Genomic DNA, 20,740 nt, shown 5'->3' with positions numbered 1-20,740 from the left:
TGAAGGGTCCCAGACTGCGAGAGGGCACAGGCCGGGCTGAGGGACTCTCCTGAGTGCACAAATTTTTGTGCACCGGGCCTCTAGTATGATAATAAAAGCAAAAGGATAGGAGGGGAGAAATAGAAATATACTGTTACATAATTCATACATTGTATATCAAGTGTTATAATATCTAAAGATCACTGATAATGTTAAACATGCACATTATAAATTCTAGAGCAAGCAGGCACTAAAAAGACAAAGTTGTATAGCTAATAAACCAATAACAGAGATAAAATGGAACACTGAAAAATACTCAAACTCAGAAAAGTCATGAAAAGAAGAAAAAGAAACAAAGAGAGTTGTAAAAAATAGAAAGCAAATAGCAAAATAGTATATTTGAATCCAGAAGTCCTGAACTCCAAGAAATGTGGTATATCAATAATTAAATTATATGTACATGTTCTTTTAAAAAAATATGTTTTTATTGATTTCATAGAGAAGAAGGGAGGAGGGAGAGAGAGAAACATCAATGATGAGAGAGAATCATCAATTAGCTGCCTCCTGCACGTCCCCCATTGAGATCAAGCCCACAACCCAGGTATGTGCCCTGATCAGGAATTGAACTGTGACCTCCTACCACAGGTCAATGCTTAACCACTGAGCAATACCTGCCGGGCCAAATGTAAATGTTCTAAACACTCCCATTGTCAGAGTTAAAAACTAGATCCAACCCTGTTGCCTGCCTACAAGAAAATTTGCTTTTTTTTTTTAAATATATTTTATTGATTTTTTACAGAGAGGAAGGGAGAGAGATAGAGAGTTAGAAACATCGATGAGAGAGAAACATCGATCAGCCGCCTCCTGCACATCTCCCACCGGGGATATGCCCGCAACCCAGGTACATGCCCCCAACCGGAACCGAACCCGGGACCCTTCAGTCCGCAGGCCGACGCTCTATCCACTGAGCCAAACCGGTTTCGGCAAGAAATTTGCTTTAAATATAAAGCCATAGATTAAAAGTAAAATGATTTCAAAAATTATGTAAAAACTAATTATAGAAAAATTGGAGTGATAAAATAATATTAATATCAGATAAAGACTTAAGAACAAGGAATACTATGAGGTTAAAGAGAACAGTTCATATATTCTCTGAATATGAAAGGGCAAATAATAATACACACTTTTGAAGAAAAATAATGTGGAAATTACATGGGAAAATATGAAAAATTTTAGATTGTCAAAAATTTAAATTTGGACAACACCAAATTAGTAAGGAAGCAGGCCATGGAAAATTCATCTATGCTAGTGTAAATGTACTAGTAATTTATGAGTACAACCACTCTGAAAAACTTTTACACACTCTAGTAAGGTTGAATATGTTCAATTTTTATGCCTGTGCAATTCCATATTTTGTTATATGCCCTAGAGAGTAACGCTCAGGGCATTGGGAAATATGCACAAGAATGTTTGTAGTACCATTATTTGAATTTGCAACATCCTTAAGACAACCCAGATGTTGAATCAATAATGGAAGAGATAATTATACACTTGTGAAATAATACACTATATAGCAGTGAAAACAAGTGGACTACAACTCTATACATAATTAAGAATGAGCCTACAAAACGATGTGGAGCTACATGTGTCATTCACAGAAGAACCATGCAGTATGCTTCTATTTTCACTTCAAGAATAGGCAAAATTCAATATGTTTAAGGCGACATATGTAGTGGGTAAAACCATAAAGAGAAGCAGATGAATAATTAACCAAAAATTCAGGATCATGTTTAAGTCTGGATTGGAGGAACAAGGATATAATTGGAATTGGGGAGGGTGGATATACAGTAGCCTTCTAAGGCATTTGGTAATGTTCAATTTCTTAACTTCTATGGTCGATACATTGGTTTCTTATTGTCCTTCAAATCATAAATATTTTAGTTACTCCTTTGGAGGCATCCTAGTCTTCAATTAAAAAAAAAAAAAAGAAAGAAAGAAAGCAAAGGAAGAGTAAAAACCACACAAAAGGAAGTTGATAGATTCCAGAAAAAAACTTCTAAACAAAAGTAGACTGCATACTAGCTTATGTTTCCAGAAATTAAGAGGAATGTCCCTACGATTCTCAACAATTTACTAAATACTAACTCAAATAAGAAAGAAAATAAGCAACTACTTCTGTCAAAACTCCTTCAAAGCAGTATCCTCTTTAGAATCTTAGAATTAAATGGGAGTATTTGTTTTAAGATCTGTATGTATTAATACTTATTTCTGGAAAAAAGTCTTACAAATTACAAAGTGAAAACAACTAATTTCTTCTTACAACTCAACATTTATGGAGAGTTTGGTGAGCAAAAAATAAGTAAGCCAAAAAACTTTAAACATTCACAGAAAAAAAAAATTAAAGAAATAGCCATTTCACTCAGCCAGAGTGGCTCAGTGGTGAGCATCAACCTAGGTATGAATCTAGAGGTCATGGTTCAGTTCCTGGTTGGGGCACTTGCCCGGTTGTGGGCTCGATCCTTAGTGGGGGAGCATGCAGGATGCAGGCAATCAATGATTTTCTTTCTTTTTCTTTTTTTTAAAATACATTTTTTTTTTTTTAATATATTTTATTGATTTTTTACAGAGAGGAAGGGAGAGAGATAGAGAGTTAGAAACATCGATGAGAGAGAAACATCGATCAGCTGCCTCCTGCACATCCCCCACCGGGGATGTGCCCGCAACCCAGGTACATGCCCCTGACCGGAATCGAACCCGGGACCCTTCAGTCCGCAGGCCGACGCTCTATCCACTGAGCCAAACCGGTTTCGGCTTTTTTAAAATACATTTTATTGAACTTTTACAGAGAGGAAGGGAGAGAGAGAGAGAGAGTTAGAAACATCGATGAGAGAGAAACATCAATCAGCTGCCTCCTGCACATCTCCCACTGGGGATGTGCCCGCAACCCAGGTACATGCCCTTGACCGGAATCGAACCCGGGACCCTTCAGTACGCAGGCTGACGCTCTATCCACTGAGCCAAACCGGTTTCGGCAATCAATGATTTTCTTTCATCACTGATGTTTTTATCTCTCGCGTCCTCTCCTTTCCTCTCTGAAATCAATATATATATATATATAAACAAAAAAAGAAACATCCATTTCTTCATGAAATTTTAAAACACTAGAAACAAACAGAAAAACCTAAAAGCTTCTAGAAGGGGTGGAAATGTGGTTTGCAATCTAAGGATTAAGAATCAGAATCAATAGCAACATTGGTAGCTATACGAAAATGTAGCAATGTCTTTACAATTGAAATTAAGACAACTTCTAACCTAGAATTCTATACCCAGCTAAATTATCAAACAAATGTGAGAATATATTCAGATATATGAGTTATATACAAGCTAAAAACATGTATCTCTTGTGCAATCTTTTCCAGGGGACTTGGAGGAGTACTCCACCAAAATGAGTGGATAAACCAAGAAGATGACATTAGATAGGACACAGGAGCTACAACACAGGAGAGAGCCAATAGCAATCCCTAGGATCCTAGGATGACTACATGATAAACAGTTCATGTTGGAGAGAAACTTCAAGAAAATGAAAATGATGGAAATGCTTATAGTTCTGAATGACTAGAGAGAAGATTTAAACATCTGGGTGAATTTGATGATAAACTGGTCCTCAAGACATAAAAAAAAAAATACCTAACCAAATACTATAGTTAAAGAAAAGTATTGGTGCCGAAACCGGTTTGGCTCAGTGGATAGAGCGTCGGCCTGCGGACTGAAAGGTCCCAGGTTCGATTCTGGTCAAGGGCATGTACCTGGGTTGCGGGCACATCCCCGGTGGGGGATGTGCAGGAGGCGGCTGGTCGATGTTTCTCTCTCATCGATGTTTCTGACTCTCTATCTCTCTCCCTTCCTCTCTGTAAAAAATCAATAAAATATATTTAAGAAAAAAAAAAAAAAAAGAAAAGTATTGGTGAGAATATGGAGAAATATATATAACTCTGTCATAAAAAAAAGAAATGAAGTACTGATACATGCTACAACATGGATGAACCTCAATACATTATGCTAAGTGAAAGAAGACAGACACAAAAGTCATACTGTATGTTTCCATTTATATAAAATATCCAGAATAAGTAAATCTGTAGAGGCAGAAAGTATATTGGTAGCTCTAAGGAGCTAGACTAGGATGGGGTGGGAAGATAGGGAGCGACTACTTAATGGGTACAGTTTTCTTTTGGGGTAATGAAAATGGAATTAGAGGAAGTGGTTGCACAACATTGTGAATGTACTAAATACTACTAGATTGCGCACTTTAAAGTGGTTAATGTATGAATTTCATTTAAAAAATTAAACTACTAACAAGACAATTATTACTTTCTACAAAAATTAAAATTTGTACAGAGAGGCAAAATAATAATTTACTACCGGTTCAGTTCTGCAGTCATGATAAATAAACATATAATGTAAAAATATTGATCTCACCAAAACTATGCTATAACTATAATAAAGGAAATGCTAAATGGAAAGGGTGTCATGAGAATAAGGGGATAAGAGATAAAGACTCATTCTTCAGAGTAGCAATCAGAGGGCTGAGCAAATATTTAATAAGAAAATGCAGGAAAAAGCGAGGGACAAATTTTTTTAAAGTATATCCAGATTCACAGACACTAAGCATTCATTCCACTCACTTAGGAAAATATTTGGAATGATCTCCTAATGGGTCATCACTTTCCACCCAGTTGTTCATACATCCTCCACAGGAAAAACACTGGACGATGTCCTCTATACCTAGATGCAAAGAAATTCAATCAGTGTAACTGGCATGTGTATTTCTCAAGTGACACAGGTAATAACTACCAGGCCTTTATTAGCAAAACCCTACTTGTATTTCCAATCAAATTTTGTGACAAAGTCACAAGTTGGGGCAATATTCTATACAGGACCAAAGGGGTAATGAGCAAATAGTCATGGATGCCTCCATGTGGCATGCACTTTGATGAACACCCTTTCCCTGTCCCATCCTCCTATGGAACAGGGGATGTGCAAATCAGTGTACGCATTAAAGCTCCAAACAGGAAAAGACTTTTGTCTGTTTTGCTCCCCAATGAATCTCATGGACTTGAAGAGTGCCTAGCACTTATTAAGCACTCTATAAGCATTTGTCTAGTGATTAAATAAGAGAGAATACATATGGAGTTCAGGGGGAGGGGAGATTGAGCAATGTTGCAGCCCTGTGTAAGTTCATGAAGCATCAAATGCCTATTACTACATTATTGCCAGGTTTATGCCACTAGAAGTAGGATCAAGTCTCCTTGTGAGACTATATTTCTTAGGAAGGAAACTAGCATTTGAATCTGCCAAAGGATTGAAGTAGAAATGGAACAGCTATCATCTTCCACTCTTGGACCTTTGTCGGCCTGGTAAAGCTAGGGCAGGGGAGACCCTCTCTTTGTGTCTGCATGAAAATAAGAGGTCCTAGAGCTTGCAAGACTCTTAGAGGGTCAGAGGATTAGGATTTGTGGGGAGAGGTGGAGGTTCAAAAAGAAAGAGGATGAGGACACTGGACAGAGGGTATTTGGAGGAAGCTGCTAAGAGGAAGCCAGAATAGAGAGAGTAGGGACACTGCCTATCCAAATGCTTAAGCTTGTGAGCCATTAAGATATTTTGTACCACGGAATATTTTTGTTAAAGTGACCGCCATATTCCCCTACTCTGTACTGCTGTGTGAAATTTGTGACATCTACTTGACCTCTCAGTAAAAGCTCTGCATGGACCTCCACTGTAACTCAATTTGTGTGTCTGGTCTGAAGAAGGCCAGCAAGGACCAAGGCAGGGCACAATATCCTTTCTCTGATCCCTACTGTACCTCCGGCAGTTAGCTAAAGGGAGCAAGCCTACTAGTTGTGGATTACAGAGGGGAACTTCTTGATGACCAGAAGCTAAAGAGAATGCTATGACCCTAACTGGACACCAACCCAGCGGATAGAGCGTCCACCTGCAGACTGAAGGGTCCTGGGTTCAATTCCGGTCAAGGACACATACCTTGGTTGCAGGTTGCAGGCTCAATCTCCAGCCCTGATCCAGGTGTATCTGGGAGGCAACCAATTGATGTGTCTCTATTTCTCTCTTTCTCTCCCTCCCTACCTTTCACTCTCTCTAAAATCATTGGGGAAAAAATATCCTCAGGTGAGGATTAACAACAACAAAGTATTTTTTGATTTTTCGCGTCTGAGGAGAGTGTTTAAGACTGCTTCTCCACTCTCCCAATATCGCTCATTCTTCCACAGTAACAGAAACCCCAAATTTTAACTGTGTTTACCACCCAGGAAAATGATTGAATGTGCCAGCTTCTCTTATAGCTAGTATGGCCATACTAAGTTCTGGTTAAAGAGGTAGAAGCAAAAGGGTCATGTGACAGTTTTATTGTGCTTTGCTTTCATGTGCTTCACAGATATTACATTTTCTGCAAATACCCTCCATCAGCAAATGGATTATGACTCCAGTGTTGTGATAGTTGTTTTATTGCAGTGGTCTGGAACTGAACCTGCAGTATCTCCAAGGTCTGCCTTTACTCATGTATATATCTTTCATAAAAACAAAGTGGCATAAAACTAACTTTCCAAAAGTAGAGGATACATGTACTTGTATTCATTGTTAGTCAAGTTCTTAAGGTTTCAATTTGGAGCTTCTCTACCTAAGTTAGTTGTAGAAAACTGGGAGAGGTTTTCTGACATAGCAAGGAAAAAGGATATATAAGGAAAGACTAGAAGAGTGGAGATTGTTGAGACTAGATAAATACAAATCCAGGGTCATTAGTGTATGTGGGGCTTGAATGAGAAGCAAGGCAAGAGGCTATGCCAACTACTGACTCACCTATGTAGAAAAGACCTGCTTTGGCCAGAGCTGCGCCCCCAGGAGATGCATGGGGCCATTTCTTAAAAGACTCCAGTCGTAGTTCTTCATTAGCAAAGATGCTGTCATTGCAAAAAGCTTGAATAAAAGACATATGGTTAGACCAGCAAGTTTTGATATTGCAATTATCAGGTTCAAGTTATCACTTCATATTTACAGACAGAATGATATGATGCTTAGAGTTTGCTTCAGAATAATTGGGGGAGGTTAAAAAGAAGAAAATTAGATGAAGCAAGATTGACTACGTGTTAAATTGTTGAAGCAGAGTGGTGAGTATATACTATCTTATTTCTGTATATGCTCAAAATTTTCTATTATAAAACCTTTTAAAATTATATCATCTAGCATCAGAATAAAATAATCAAAAAAGCTAAAGAAGATACGCCTCCTTCACAATTTAGTGTTAAGAAAGACAAATTTTCCTTGTAGTTCCCTTAAGAGCAGGTAGATTTATTTCTTGCCCTTTGGGTTGTCCACTCTATGCAATGGCCTTCATTAGTTTTCTCATGTTGGGTGGGCTCTGGGGTTTGGTTCCTGTAATCTGTGCCCTATAAGGACTTGAAAATTAAACCTACATTGCCCGGCTGGTGTGGATCAGTGGTTGAGGGTCGACCTATAAACCAGGAGGTCATGGTTTGATTCCTGGATAGGCACATGCCCAGGTTGTGGGCTCAGGGGTGTGCAGGAGGGAGCTGATCAATGATTCTCTCTGATCATTGATGCTGCCATCTCTCTCTACCTCTCCCTTCCTCTCTGAAATCAATTTTTAAAAAATTTAAACCTGGCCCTAGCTGGTTTGGCTCAGTGGATAGGCATCAGCCTGCGGACTTAAGGGTCCCAGGTTCAATTCCGATCAAGAGCAACTGCCTGGGTTGCGGGCTTGATCCCCAGTAGGGGACGTGCAGGAGGCAGCCAATCAATGATTCTCTCTCATCACTGATGTTTCTATCTCTTCCCTCTCTTTTCCTCTCTGAAATCAATGAAGACATATTAAAAAAATTTTTAAATCTACGTTAACTTGGTTTTGTGAATTTTCTAAAGATGAAAGCTTGCTTTGACGTTCCACTCAACCCCAGGATTTAGCTGTCACTTCATTTTTAATCCGCCTATGCTTAATGTATTGGAAAAATATGTCTTTTCCTCCTGGGTGTCTCCTTTACTCTCAGACCACACAACAACTCTGGCACCAGATGTGTGGTGGTTTTCTCCGACCAGCTAGGCGCCCTACAATTTAACTCAATTCTGACTCCCTCTACCTGGAGACAGTGTCAGATCCCACAGGTTAAGAGCTCAGTCCCACAAGACTGCTCCCCCTTCACTTCCTTTACTGGAGTGGCTCACAGAACTCATAGAAACACTTTCTTATGTTTACTAGTCTATTAAGGGATTGATAGAAGATACAGGTGAACAGCTAGGTGAAGAGATAGGGTGAGGCCTGAGAGGGCCCCAAGAACAGGGGCTTCCAAACCCATGGAGTTGGAATGTGTCACCCACCTGGAAGCTCTCTGAACCCTGTGCTACTGGGATTTTCATTATGAAGATGTTATTAATTCCACTTCCAGCCCCGCTCCTCTCTCTGGAGAATAGGGGGGAGGGGGAGGAGGAGGACTGAGAATTCTAAGCTTCTAATCATGGTTTCATGTTTCTAGTGACCAACCCCCATCCAGGAGCCCACCCAGAGTCACCTCATTTGAACAAAAGATGCCCCTAGTGCTCTTATCGCTTAGGAAATTATGAGGGTTTTAGAAGCCCTGTATAAGGAAATGAAGGCAGAGAACTATATATATTTTTCTATTACTTCATGTTTAATTTCGTAACAGATCCAATTAAGAATGTTTTCAAAAACGTTTTATCCAGAAATTTTAATTGTTTTAAATATATATATATATATTTAAATATATATATTGTTTAAATATATATATTTTTATATATAAATATATATATATATATTTTTTTTTATTGATTTCAGAGAGGAAGGGAGAGGGGGAGGGAGAGATGGAAACATCAATGATGAGAGAGAATCACTGATCGGCTGCCTCCTGCATGTCCCCCACTGGGGAAAGAGCCTGCAACCTGGGCATGTGCCCCATAAAATGAGTAAGAAAATGGAAGAGTTAAAAAAAGGGTGAGGACAAGAGAAAAACAGAAAAAGAAATAAACAAGCAAAGCCTTTGAAATAGGTCTGCGTTTTAAAAATTTTAATGTTTCTTCCCTTAAAAAAAAATGTCTGTTTACCTGATGCCATAGGTAAATCTCTCTTGACCCAGGAATTCACAAAATGTTCTCCCTGAAGAAAATGAAAATTTTGACTTTGACTTAGAAGATACACGTATCTATGAATAAAAATCAAAAGAATTCCTCCCACCCCCACATAAAGTTTCACTGGATTGATTGAGTGGCACGGTTGTTGGAGATTGTTCTCTAAATATTTGTTTCTATTAATGTTGGAATTTTTTATGCAGTGCTGCTGCCTAACAGGAAGTCTTCTAGTTCTAGGGTGGCTGTTTCCAGAGATCTAGCTCCAAAGCTGATTTACATGTGGATAGCACAGATGTACTTTGACTAATGAGGAAGTATGAAATATAGGAAGGAAACTAGATTGAGAAGAGCATTAGGTATTAAGCAACTGATCCTTCTCTGATAACCGCACTCAATTTCTTTCTCAGGAAACACTTCTCCCCCACTTTCAGGTCAAGTTCTCCCTGCAGGGTTCTCATCTTCTGAGTCATGTTAGCCAATAAATTCCCCTTTTTGCTTAAGTCAATTTGGGTTGGGTTGTCTGTGACCTGCCATTAGGGAATCCTTACTAATAGTTACAGAGTAACCAGCTAGGAGACAGTAACTGAGGCCTTCTGAGGGTGATGGTGACATGGTCCCAAAATCTCACACAGGAATTCAGATGGGGCAGCCAAGGAAAGCTAGGGGAGGTGGCCTCAGTCAAAGAGGGAAAGACTATGAGGAAGGCAGACTGACCAATCAAAAGCCAGTCCTGGAAAAAGGACTTTTAAGGGCTCTAGTTTAGCAAGGGAATAGATTTTCTTCATTCTGCCAGATGAGAAGTTGGGGTAGGAAAGAAGGGAATAAGAAAGTAGAATTCATGACCACCCCCAAAAAAGAAAGAAAGCCCACCCTCTGCTAATTCAGATATTACTAGGTAATCAAAAGCCAACATGAGGGGGGGAAATGCTGTTATAAATTACCGTGACATCAACAAATCCCTTGTAGCTTTGAATATACTGGGCAATTTCCTCTGAGGACTTCTTACGTTGAAGAAATTCACATCTATAATTAATAAACATAATTAAAATCTACACCAATATTGTGACAGAGATGTTCTATATCTCTAGTATTATGGTGATGGTTACACAATAAACATTTGTTAAAACTTACTGAACTGTACACTTAAAAATGGTGAATTTTTTCAACTTCAAATAAAACTGTCGAGAGACTTATACCAAAATGTAAGAGATTCATCACTATTCTCACATAATTATTCTTTACTTACATTAGTGACAACACAAATACTTTAAAATTAAGTCTTAAAATTATCTTTTCTCTTAAAACAAAATATATAATACAATCAAAGAGACTGATTTACAGTTATATATATATATATATACTGGAGATTTTGTTAGTTAAATTAAACTATGGTGGCCCAGCTGGCATGGCTCATTGGTTGAGCATTGACTTATGACCCAGAAGGTCACAGTTAAATTCCCAGTCAGGGCACATGCCAGGGTTTATTGATTTCAGAGAGAAAAGGAGAGGGAGAGATAGAAACATCAATGATGAGAGGGAATCATTGATCAGTTGCCTCCTGTACGCCCCCTACTGGGGATCCAGTCCGCAACCCGGGCATGTGCCCTTGACCGGAATCAAACCCGGGACCCTTCAGTCTGCAGTTCGATGCTCTATCCACTGAGCCAAACCATCTAGGGCTCTATATATTTTCAAACAAGTCTGTATATAGGTTGAGTGGCTTTACACGTTTTTTTTTTTGTTTGTTTGTTTTTTAATATATTTTATTGATTTTTTACAGAGAGGAAGGGAGAGAGATAGAGAGTTAGAAACATCGAGGAGAAACATCGATCAGCTGCCTCCTGCACATTTCCTACTGGGGATGTGCCTGCAACCCAGGTACATGCCCTTGACCGGAATTGAACCTGGGACCTTTCAGTCCGCAGGCTGACGCTCTATCCACTGAGCCAAACCGGTTCTGGCTACACGTTTTTTTAAGGGCTTACACTACACATATTATTTTGCATACTGCTTTTTTCACTTAACATATCATAGACATCCTTCCACTTTTGTGAGCATGGCTGCACATATGCAAGATGACTTATAAACATAGATAACTGCCCAGGTATTGTGTGGTTATTCTATGATACAACCAATAACCTCTTTGCATGTAGTAGGTATATGACAAATATTTGTTAAAGAAATAGGATATGATGCCCCAGTTGGTCTGGCTCAGTGGATAGAGCGTCGGCCTGTGGACTGAAAGGTCCTGGGTTCAATTCCAGTCAAGGGCACATGCCTGGGTTGTGGGGCTCAATCCCCAGTAGGGGGCGTGCAGGAGGCAGCCAATCAATGATTCTCTCTCATCATTGATGTTTGTCTTTCCCTCTCCCTTCCTCTGTGAAATCAATAAATATATATTTGTAAAAGAAATAGAGTATGAGCCTGATCACATTGCTAGATCCAAGTACTAGGTTATAGGAAATATAGGAAGTGGAAAAACATTAAATAACTCCACAGAAACAGATTCAGCCAAACCTAGAGGGTAGGGAATTTTACAGGACAGATTACATGGCTTCTATAAAGGATAAATGACAAGAAAAAGAGGAAAGAAGGAAATCTATAAATTAAAAATATTAAGAGACAGATCAACTAAATGTAATAGACAGATTTGTTTGGATTCTGATTTAAATTAACCAGCAGTAAAGAGAGAAAAGGAGTTGGAGGGATGTGGATATTGAACAATGACTCAGATATTTGATTATATGTATTGTGGAATCAATGTTAATTTTTTTTAGGAGAAATAATGATACTGTGGTTTTGTTTCTTAGAGATATTTTAGTATATAACTCTAAAATATAAGAATATTAACAAATGGCATTATATGACTTTAATATAATCTGGTTATTATTATTTCTGGAGAAAGGTGGGTGAAAGATGAATGGAATATTACTTGGCCATATAAGTGCTTATTATACTACTAGAGGCCCAATGCACGAAATTCATGCAAGAGTAGGCCCTCGCAGCACCAGCTTCATCCAGAATAGCGGTTCTCAACCTGTGGGTTGCGACCCCTTTGGGGGTCGAACAACCCTTTCAAAGGGGTCGCCTAAGACCATTGGAAAACACACATATAATTACATGTTGTTTTTGTGATTAATCACTACGCTTTAATTATGTTCAATTTCTAACAATGAAATTGGGGGTCACCACAACATGAGGAACTGTATTAAAGGGTCACGGCATTAGGAAGGTTGAGAACCACTGGTCCAGAAGGTCATCTGGACGGTCGTTCCGCTGTTTGGCCGTTCGGTCGATTTGCATATTACACTTTTAGTATTATAGATTCTCTCCACCTTTGAAATTTTCCATAATAAAGGTTTTAAAAACTATAAGGGGAATGACTATGTATTTGCTAGATACAAAGTGATGTAGAAATACTAGTAAATATAGCATTAAAAATAATTAGAATACATTTGATTTTCTAAGCAGGGAACTAAAGAGCATTGCAACAATCAAAATTCTGAGTTTTTAAAATAAAATGTTTCTGTTTGGTATATAATCATCAGTACATGAAACAATTTGTAATAGTCTTAAACATTGTTTTACTTTCCAACTTCCTTTAAATGCCATTTTACATCATCCCTATGTGAATTATTCTTATTTATCAATTAGGGTAGATCCTGAAACTTCTACTTGACAAAACGTATCTTCATATTTTGGATGATAAAACATTTAAGAAATTATTTTTAAATTATGTGATTCTTGCTTGAAGAAATTCTGGAACATTCCAGTTTTGAGTAGGGAAAAAACCTGAAAATGCTACTCTAGGAAGGTGACTCTTGTCTTTAGTTTTGTTTCAGATGAGAGAGAAAGAGAGAGAGAGAGAGAGAGATCTACTTACTTGGGGAACCACTTAGCATGCTCCTTCCAAGGATCATCTCCTTCCTCCCAATTTCCTAAACATCCACCACAGGAAAAGCACTGAACAGTGTCGCGTTTTCCTGCATGTGAAGAAAATATTTGGATTGTTCGGCAATGGCACCACGGGGTAGTCCCAGAAGGTCTGTCTCTGGGAGTTGCCTCTCTGTGCGTGAGGAAGACTTACTCCAACATCTCTGTCCACTTCCACTGTCATCTGGCTGAATCTCCATCCGCAGCCCCAGGGCCCTAAAAGACCATTTTTTAAGCCTAGGACCTCCCTGTCAGCCATGGCCATACTGCACATACACCTGTTTAACACCTGTCCGCCAGGTGTTCCCAGAGCTGGTATTTGCTATTTGAGCTCTCAGAGCCACAGTAGTGGGGAAGCACAGAAATCCAAGAACTCACAACGTAGAGCACGGTTAGAAAACCTAAGTTGTAGCTCTGCAATGAAATTTCTATGGACACAGGAATGTTTTTAAACTCTTTGAGCCTCAATGAACTCAACTGTGAAATGGAGGTAATTGGTGAGTTTGTTGGTACTCAGTAAAAGATTGCTGTTATTGTTATTACAATTCTCATTCACACCCATCATAACATTTACAGCATGCCTAGGTCAATTCAAACTGCAGTTTCCTTAAATGCAGTTTGCCCTATACATTAGAATTAGCCCTACGATTAAAACCAACCCACCAACAAACAGAAAGCCATTCCAATATTGCAGCAATTAAAAGAATCAAAGGAAGATCTTATAGCAGCAGCAAAAGGAAAAGGGGAGGAGATTGGGGTCTGGCTGACCTCATGATTTATTTTATTTTATTTTATTATTTTATTTTATTTATTTTATTTTATTTTATTTTATTTATTTTATTTTATTATATTTTATTTTATTTTATTTTATTTTTTGTTATTCCTCACCCGAGAATATATTTTCCATTGATTTTTAGAGAGAGTGGAAGGAGAGAGGTGAGGAGATGGAGGGGGGAGGGAGGAAAGGAAGGAAGGAGGGAGGGAAGGAGGGAAGGAGCAAGGGAAGGAGGGAGGAGGGGAAGAGAGAGGGAGAGAGAGAAACATCAATATAGGTGGCCGAGGATTGAACCTGCAACCCAAGTATGTTCCCTTGACCAAGAATTACACTTGAGACCCTTCGGTGTGTGGCCCGACACTCTTACCACCTAGTAACACCAGCTAGGCCTCATGACTTAAGGACCTTAAGAATGTTGTCAATATTGTCTAAGGTCCAAATTTAAGGAAAAGTAACTGTCTAATTATGTACATATTTGACAAATTAATATGTGATACGAAACATAAAGCTCAAGTAAAGTACTGAAGTTGAATTTTAATAAACTAGGCCTTATACCTAATACATTTAACAAGTGAGGAAAGGTTCACAAAATATTGCAACTGAAAAATGGAACCTAAACTTAAAACTCCAGAGAAATGCTTCAGAAAATTATTTCAAATTACCTGTAAAGACAAAGCCAGCTGCTGAGAGCTCCCGTGGGGATGTCCCATGGGCATAAAATGGCCAATCGTGGAAGGATTCAAGTCTGGCCTTCTCTTCTTGGTACTTTGTTTTGTCTCCTCTCATCTTGCTCTCTGGATTCTTAACTCTTATGTCATACTTAGCAATGTTGCCAACATCTTTGCCCAAAAGGAACTCGCAGTGCGGGCTGAACTTCTTATGGTGTTCTATGGGGAGACGCTTGAGGGTGGTACAAAACAGGATTAAGCTACAGCAGAAGCACTGCACCCCCGATTTTATGCTGGTGAAATAGAACCCAGCCGCTGCCATCTCCTGTGGTGTCCACGAGCTGTAGGAGTCATAGGTCACAAAAGTCTTTAACCTTTTTGCTTCACTGCGCATTTCTGAGTTAAAGCCCTTCTGCATTTTTTCTCGATCTTCTTGCTCCTTTTTTTCTATTTCCTTTACAAACTGAACCATGTCGATGCCTAGAAGAGCAGACAGCTGAGGGATAGTAGTTTCATCATACTGGGAAATCCTCTGGTCAGCGGCCTTCTCCTGTGAGGCCATTTTCTGAGAAGGGAAAGAAAAGCAGGTTAGCAGACATTTCCACTTGTTTGACTAGTTCTGAGATTTTCTTCAACCCTTTTATTCTTACTTTTCATTTCTTCTGAATAGTACTGATCTGTGCATGATTCAGCCCGAGGGGGAGGGAAGACACTAGTAAGTCAACGACAGCCCTCCTCACTCCATCCTGTCCTCCCAGCAGTAAGATCGCCTGCTCCATCCAAGCGGTTGGAGGCCCTCTTATCACAGCATCAGTCGTCACTTACATCAAAGGCATAAAATAGGGGACTCCTTGGTGTGGTCACATCAATCCAAAGATGCTTGCTTGCATCCCCAACACTTCAGGAGCCTCAGGAGTATTCCATGGAACACCTGCAGGTGGAATCAGGTGGTTCCACTTTACAAGGTGCTTTATGTGCCCCCTGCCTTTGTCCAAATTGCTAAGCTGATTTGCAATTTGCCCATCTACCCACATTTCTGCAAAAGTGGCAGCGAACAGAAGGTCTTTTTTTTTTTTTAATAATATATCTTTTTAATTGATTTCAGAGAGGAAGGGAGAGGGAGAGAAAGATAGAAACATCAATGATGAGAGAGAATCATTGATTGGCAGTGAACAGACGGTCTTGATGAAGGCCAAGCGTGCCCTTCATTTTGCAGTAACTAAGGCAAGGAAAAGCACTCAGTGGCCCGTAATGAGTTAAATCTGTTCCAGCAGTTTCCTGAGCAGCTCTCTAGAGCAGTCCACTGGGTTACTTCGCTTTTTGGTTGATAAGTTCCTTTGTTTCAAGTTTTCTTGCTGCCCTCTCCCTGTAGTGCCCCTTAGTGATTATCTATCAGACGAGGTCTCATTCTGAACAGAAGAAATACTTGCACATCTCTCCTTTGGCCTCATGTTTCTTCCCTTCACAGAAGAAACCAGCCAAAGTTAGGTCTTGGCAGGCTAAGGCCCTTTCTTAGTTACTTCCATTTTTGCCAAAGCAGCCAAAACCAGCTGAGATAACAGCATTCTCAGCTGACTTCCCCTCTATCTGAATTTCTGTTTTAATTCACTGAGCTACTTCCTCCAGCTCTGGACTGACCACATTTAAATTCCATTGCTGTGCCTTCCCTCCCATCAATAGTCATAGCACTTGAATGAATTCAAACCAGGGATTCCTCGGCAGCCAGCCTGCCATCAGTGGTTGTAAATCTTTCGCCCACTTTTCATTTTTCTTTCTGCCAACCGAAGCCTTGGCCGTTATTTAAGTTATAAAGCCGAAGACTGTCTCAATGATCCCATTCGCAGTGCTATCTTGAGCATGTCTACAGGTTTGGGTACTTGCAAAAAACTCACTGGACTCTTTGTAGTATACTTACATAAGACTTTAATACAGGTAGAGGATAAGATACAAAAATAAAAATAAAAAACAGGCAAACGTCAAAGAGGGCTCAGATCCCAGGTCCGGTTCCTGGCGGCCTAAGTGGCACAGGCTGTGCTGCATTTCAGGTAACGGACAACCTAGGTAAGTGCGAGATACCTTGGTCTCAGGAAACTACAATCTCGTTTATACTCTTCTGGTCACGTGGCCAAAACTAGGCTATATGACCAGCCTCAAAAACAGAAAAGCTGGTGTAGGGTGCCTCTGGCCTGTCTCAGACCCCAGCACAGGACTACAGTAATCACTAGTTAGTACATTCCATGCAGATTTGGCCAAGAGACAGCACCGTGGCTCCAGGCCTCCCCAGAGATAAATAAACACAGGGTTTCAACAGAACAGCCAGGATCAATTTTAGGTTCATGGTCAATTTTGCTCATCAGGAGGCCATTTCTGGGGACGAGAGATCTCCAAGACCCTCTCCAGATTTCATGTCCTTTGACTACAAGAGCAAAGAGTACCAGCTGAGGCAACTATGTCATGGATCTAGGATTTAAACCCAAGTCTGGGTGGCTATAGTGCCTGTCCTCTTGCCTCCAGAGAAACAAAAATAAGAGAAATAAGAGTGCTGTTACTTTAGGTGTGGAAGAAAAGCACCTCTGCCAGAAATGGTAATTTACTTACCGAGAGGTTTAGCCAGAGTCTCTGTCCAGTGGAAGGAGAATGGGCGGCCTGAGTACAAATGCTGTGTTGGTCCTTTAATGGAAAGCAACGAGAAAATATTTGAGGAACTAAAACTCAAAACAAATTGCAGTTCACTGAGAAATTACCCGTAAATGCTCTAAGTATGAAGTCACAAGGGCCAGTTAGGACCCAGCAGGAATGACAACACTTACCAAGTCCCACAACAGGAAGTGTTTTATTCTAAACAGTTAAGATTGGTTAGTGCTCACAGTGCTAGTATAAGTCTTATTTCTTTGCTGGTAACAGTTTCTATCTCTCTGGTTTATTTTAGGATTTTCTCTTTATCCTTGGGGTTATAAAATTCTAAAATGTTGTGTATAGGTTTGGGTGTTTCTACATTCATTGTTCTGGGCACCCAATGGGCCCTTTCACACTGAACACGGGGGTGGCCCATCAGCCCTAAGACATTGTTTTCTATAATTTTCTTTTTTTTTTTTTTTTTTTTAAATATATTTTATTGATTTTTTACAGAGAGGAAGGGAGAGAGATAGAGAGTTAGAAACATCGATGAGAGAGAAACATCGATCAGCTGCCTCCTGCACACCTCCTACTGGGGATGTGCCTGCAACCAAGGTACATGCCCTTGACCGGAATCGAACCCGGGACCTTTCAGTCCGCAGGCCGATGCTCTATCCACTGAGCCAAACCGGTTTCGGCTATAATTTTCTTTGATGATTTCTAACTGTCTGCTATTCTCTTTTCACTCTTTCTGGTATCCCCATGATTTAGGTGGGGATTTAATTGATCATCTAAACCTCCCCCTCCCCCCTATATTCTTAGTGCTTTTGCTCTATTTCCTGGGAAATTTCCTCTCCAGTATCTTCCAACTCTCCAATATTAATTCTTAATTTCAGCAATTATAGTTTTAATGTCCCACAGCTCTTTCTTGTTCTTTATTTTCATGACATCTTATTATTTTTAGCCAACACAACCTTTCTGGCTCTCACCTACAATATTGTCAGATGATAAAACTAAAGTTAATAAGGAGTTTGCTGTCCTGGTTCAAGGGAAAACAGCCCGGAATTGGGGAGGGGTGCCTCACAAGCAGTGGACACTATTCTCCAGGGATTTGGGGCAAGAGTGAGTTTTATAGAGAAGAGGCAACAGGAAACAGGGCAGGGCTGGCTAAGACGGTGGGGGTTTGCTTACCAGTATGTTTTCCTAAGGGAAGGTAAACTAGCTAAAGCCGAGTTGGAGGATTGTGATTGGTGGATGTTAAGTTTCCCTGACAGGTGTGTCCCATAAGTGCAGGCTGACTGAGGTTCAGATTTATGACTTGGGCTAGGCCACAGGGGTGGCCTCCATTTTGTGGGTCCTCATAAATTAACTTTATCAATACTAAGGTTTAGTTCATCAGTCTCCTAAATTATATTTTCTCCAAGGCTATTACCATGTACATTTGTTTATTTTTCACATTTCCAGATATCCTCGAATGTACACTGATTCTCGGTTTGCAATTTATGTTTAAGAAGTAGGCCATTGAAAAGCTGATTGGTCAGAATTACAGTTAAAACCTAATTAAAGCCACATAATTGTGATTTGAACTAAGCCCTTTACTTGGAGGCCAGACTGGGGAGCCAGGGTTTACCCTGGAGAAGCCCTAAATCAGAGGAACTACTTCAAGTCACCTGTCAGAGCTGGCAGCTGAAAGCACACTGGGCATGTTCCTTGACCAGAAAATGACCAGGTCTAGAAGGATTCCTTGTCTGGGGGTGCCAGTGCCCACTCTAGCTCAAGTTAGCTGAAACAGCTTATTCAGTTTCTTTAAAGATAATCATCTAATATTTTTTGCCTCAGGTTTAAACCCTATCAAATAATCTGGTGGTGGGGTGGAGGGAGCCAACTGTCCCATGCACAGATTTTAAATTAGTCCATCGACTTTCAGCCCTTCCCGTCATTCCTGCCCGCCTTCTTACCTGGCATACCTGGCACTCGGAGTCCCCCGCTGCTCCAGGATTCTCTGCAGGGTGAAGTCTCCCACAGGTGACATGTGTGCTGTGATTTCCTTTGGCCCACTTCATTGGTTACTACTATTCAATTTGAGTTTCCACCTTCTAAAAATTTGTTAAAATATTCTATGTGCTGATGGTCCCCTCTCGCTTTCTTAATTTTTTCTGGGTTTATACTTTAAAAATAATTTCAATATTGTGCGATTATTATAAAAAATAAGAACTAAGGCGCTCTCCCTCCGGGGAGCATGTCTGTCCATGCCTTTCTCTTTCCCCTCCCTGCCCCAGGCATGTTTACCATTACCTTCTTCACTCCCAAGTTCCCAGGGCCCTTCCTTTACCTCTATAACTTTTTTCCTAAGCCCATTTCTTTTAGGAATTACTTTTTTCTATCTCTGATTTACCAAATAGCTGGTTTGGCTCAGTGGGTAGAGCATCAGCCAGTGGACTGAAGGGTTCTGGTTTCGATTCCGGTCAAGGGCACATGCTTGGGTTGCGGGCTTGATCCTCTGTGTGGGGTGTGCAGGAGGCAGCTAATCAATGATTCTCTCTCATCACTGATGTTTCTCTCTCTCCCTCTCCCTTCCTCTCTGAAATCAATAAAAATATATTTTAAAAATAATTAAAACGAGACTAGTACTTGCTAGACACAATTCTAAGTGCTTTAGACATGTACATATAATCCCTTTAACAGTAACAAAGCAGGCATGTTATTTTCATTTTACAGATGAGGAAACTTAGGCAGATAGGAGTTCAGGTGAACCAGTCTGGCTACGGAGTCTGCACTCTTAACCACTGCTGCGTAAAGGCTAGATTTTAAACAAAGGCAACCCCAGGTGTCCCAGAAAGCTCATTCCCTCCTCATTTTGGTATTTGAGCAGGTAGCAAAGCTTTTTCACCAGCAGGCCTGGCATGTGATCTCCTCTGGCTAAAGCGCTTGTCCAACAAGGCCAATTTCCCAGCCAAGAAGCAATTATTGTTAAAAAGTTGATCAGCTGTTCCCTGGTCCCTCCTAACTTTTGTATTAACATGTATAATGTTACAGGGACAGCCAATCAATGATTCTCTCTCATCATTGATGTTTCTCTCTCTCTCTCTCTCTCTCTCTCTCTCTCTCTCTCTCTCTCTCTCTCTCTCCCTTCCTCTTTTGAAGCACTTTCCATGATGTATCCAGTTGCAACCTCTCCACACAGCTGACCCTTCTGACAGTAAACCTCACTTTTCATTTATGTTGTGTGCATCTCTGCCCAATGCAGTACATTTGATGTTGTAACTTGTAGATTTTGTTGCCCTTATTTTACTATTGTTTTCTAAATGTATAGGATTTTTAATGATTAGAAATCCTCTTAAATTTTCTAAGGAGATATTTGTATTATCTGAATATTATGTTAGTTTTGTTTTTTACAGTCATTTCATTTTCTTGTCTTATTGCATTGATGCTATCCTTTTATCTTTTTGTTAATCCTCACCCGAGGATATTTTTCCATTGATCTTTTAGAGGGAGTGGAAGAGAGAGGGAAAGACAGAGAGAAACATCGATGTGAGAGAAACACATCAATTAGTTGCCTCCTGCACGAGCCTGACCAGGGCCCAGACCAGGGAAGAGCCTGCAA

The 20,740-nt window shown here is 40.0% G+C and overlaps 1 protein-coding gene across 1 annotated transcript in view; it reads right to left on the bottom strand.

The window, feature by feature from the left end:
* NAIP (NLR family apoptosis inhibitory protein) overlaps positions 1 to 19,234 on the bottom strand; it is a 40,201-nt gene extending 20,967 nt beyond the window's left edge. The window contains exons 1-8 of the mRNA XM_081090015.1: positions 19,095 to 19,234; positions 17,119 to 17,190; positions 14,515 to 15,085; positions 13,028 to 13,127; positions 10,086 to 10,167; positions 9,121 to 9,172; positions 6,847 to 6,963; positions 4,662 to 4,761 (exon numbers count right to left, since the gene is read on the bottom strand). Coding sequence (XP_080946141.1) covers positions 4,662 to 4,761; positions 6,847 to 6,963; positions 9,121 to 9,172; positions 10,086 to 10,167; positions 13,028 to 13,127; positions 14,515 to 15,085; positions 17,119 to 17,190; positions 19,095 to 19,199 — 1,199 coding nt within the window. The 5' untranslated portion in view covers positions 19,200 to 19,234. The remainder of the gene's footprint in view (positions 1 to 4,661; positions 4,762 to 6,846; positions 6,964 to 9,120; positions 9,173 to 10,085; positions 10,168 to 13,027; positions 13,128 to 14,514; positions 15,086 to 17,118; positions 17,191 to 19,094) is intronic.
* Between the last annotated feature and the right edge of the window lie 1,506 nt (positions 19,235 to 20,740).

The sequence above is a fragment of the Myotis nattereri genome (genome assembly GCF_964212035.1).
Source record: "Myotis nattereri genome assembly, chromosome: 4".
NCBI lineage: Eukaryota > Metazoa > Chordata > Mammalia > Chiroptera > Vespertilionidae > Myotis > Myotis nattereri.
The sequence above is the reverse complement of the archived record's forward strand: the minus strand, read 5'-3'. Positions and strand labels throughout refer to the sequence as shown.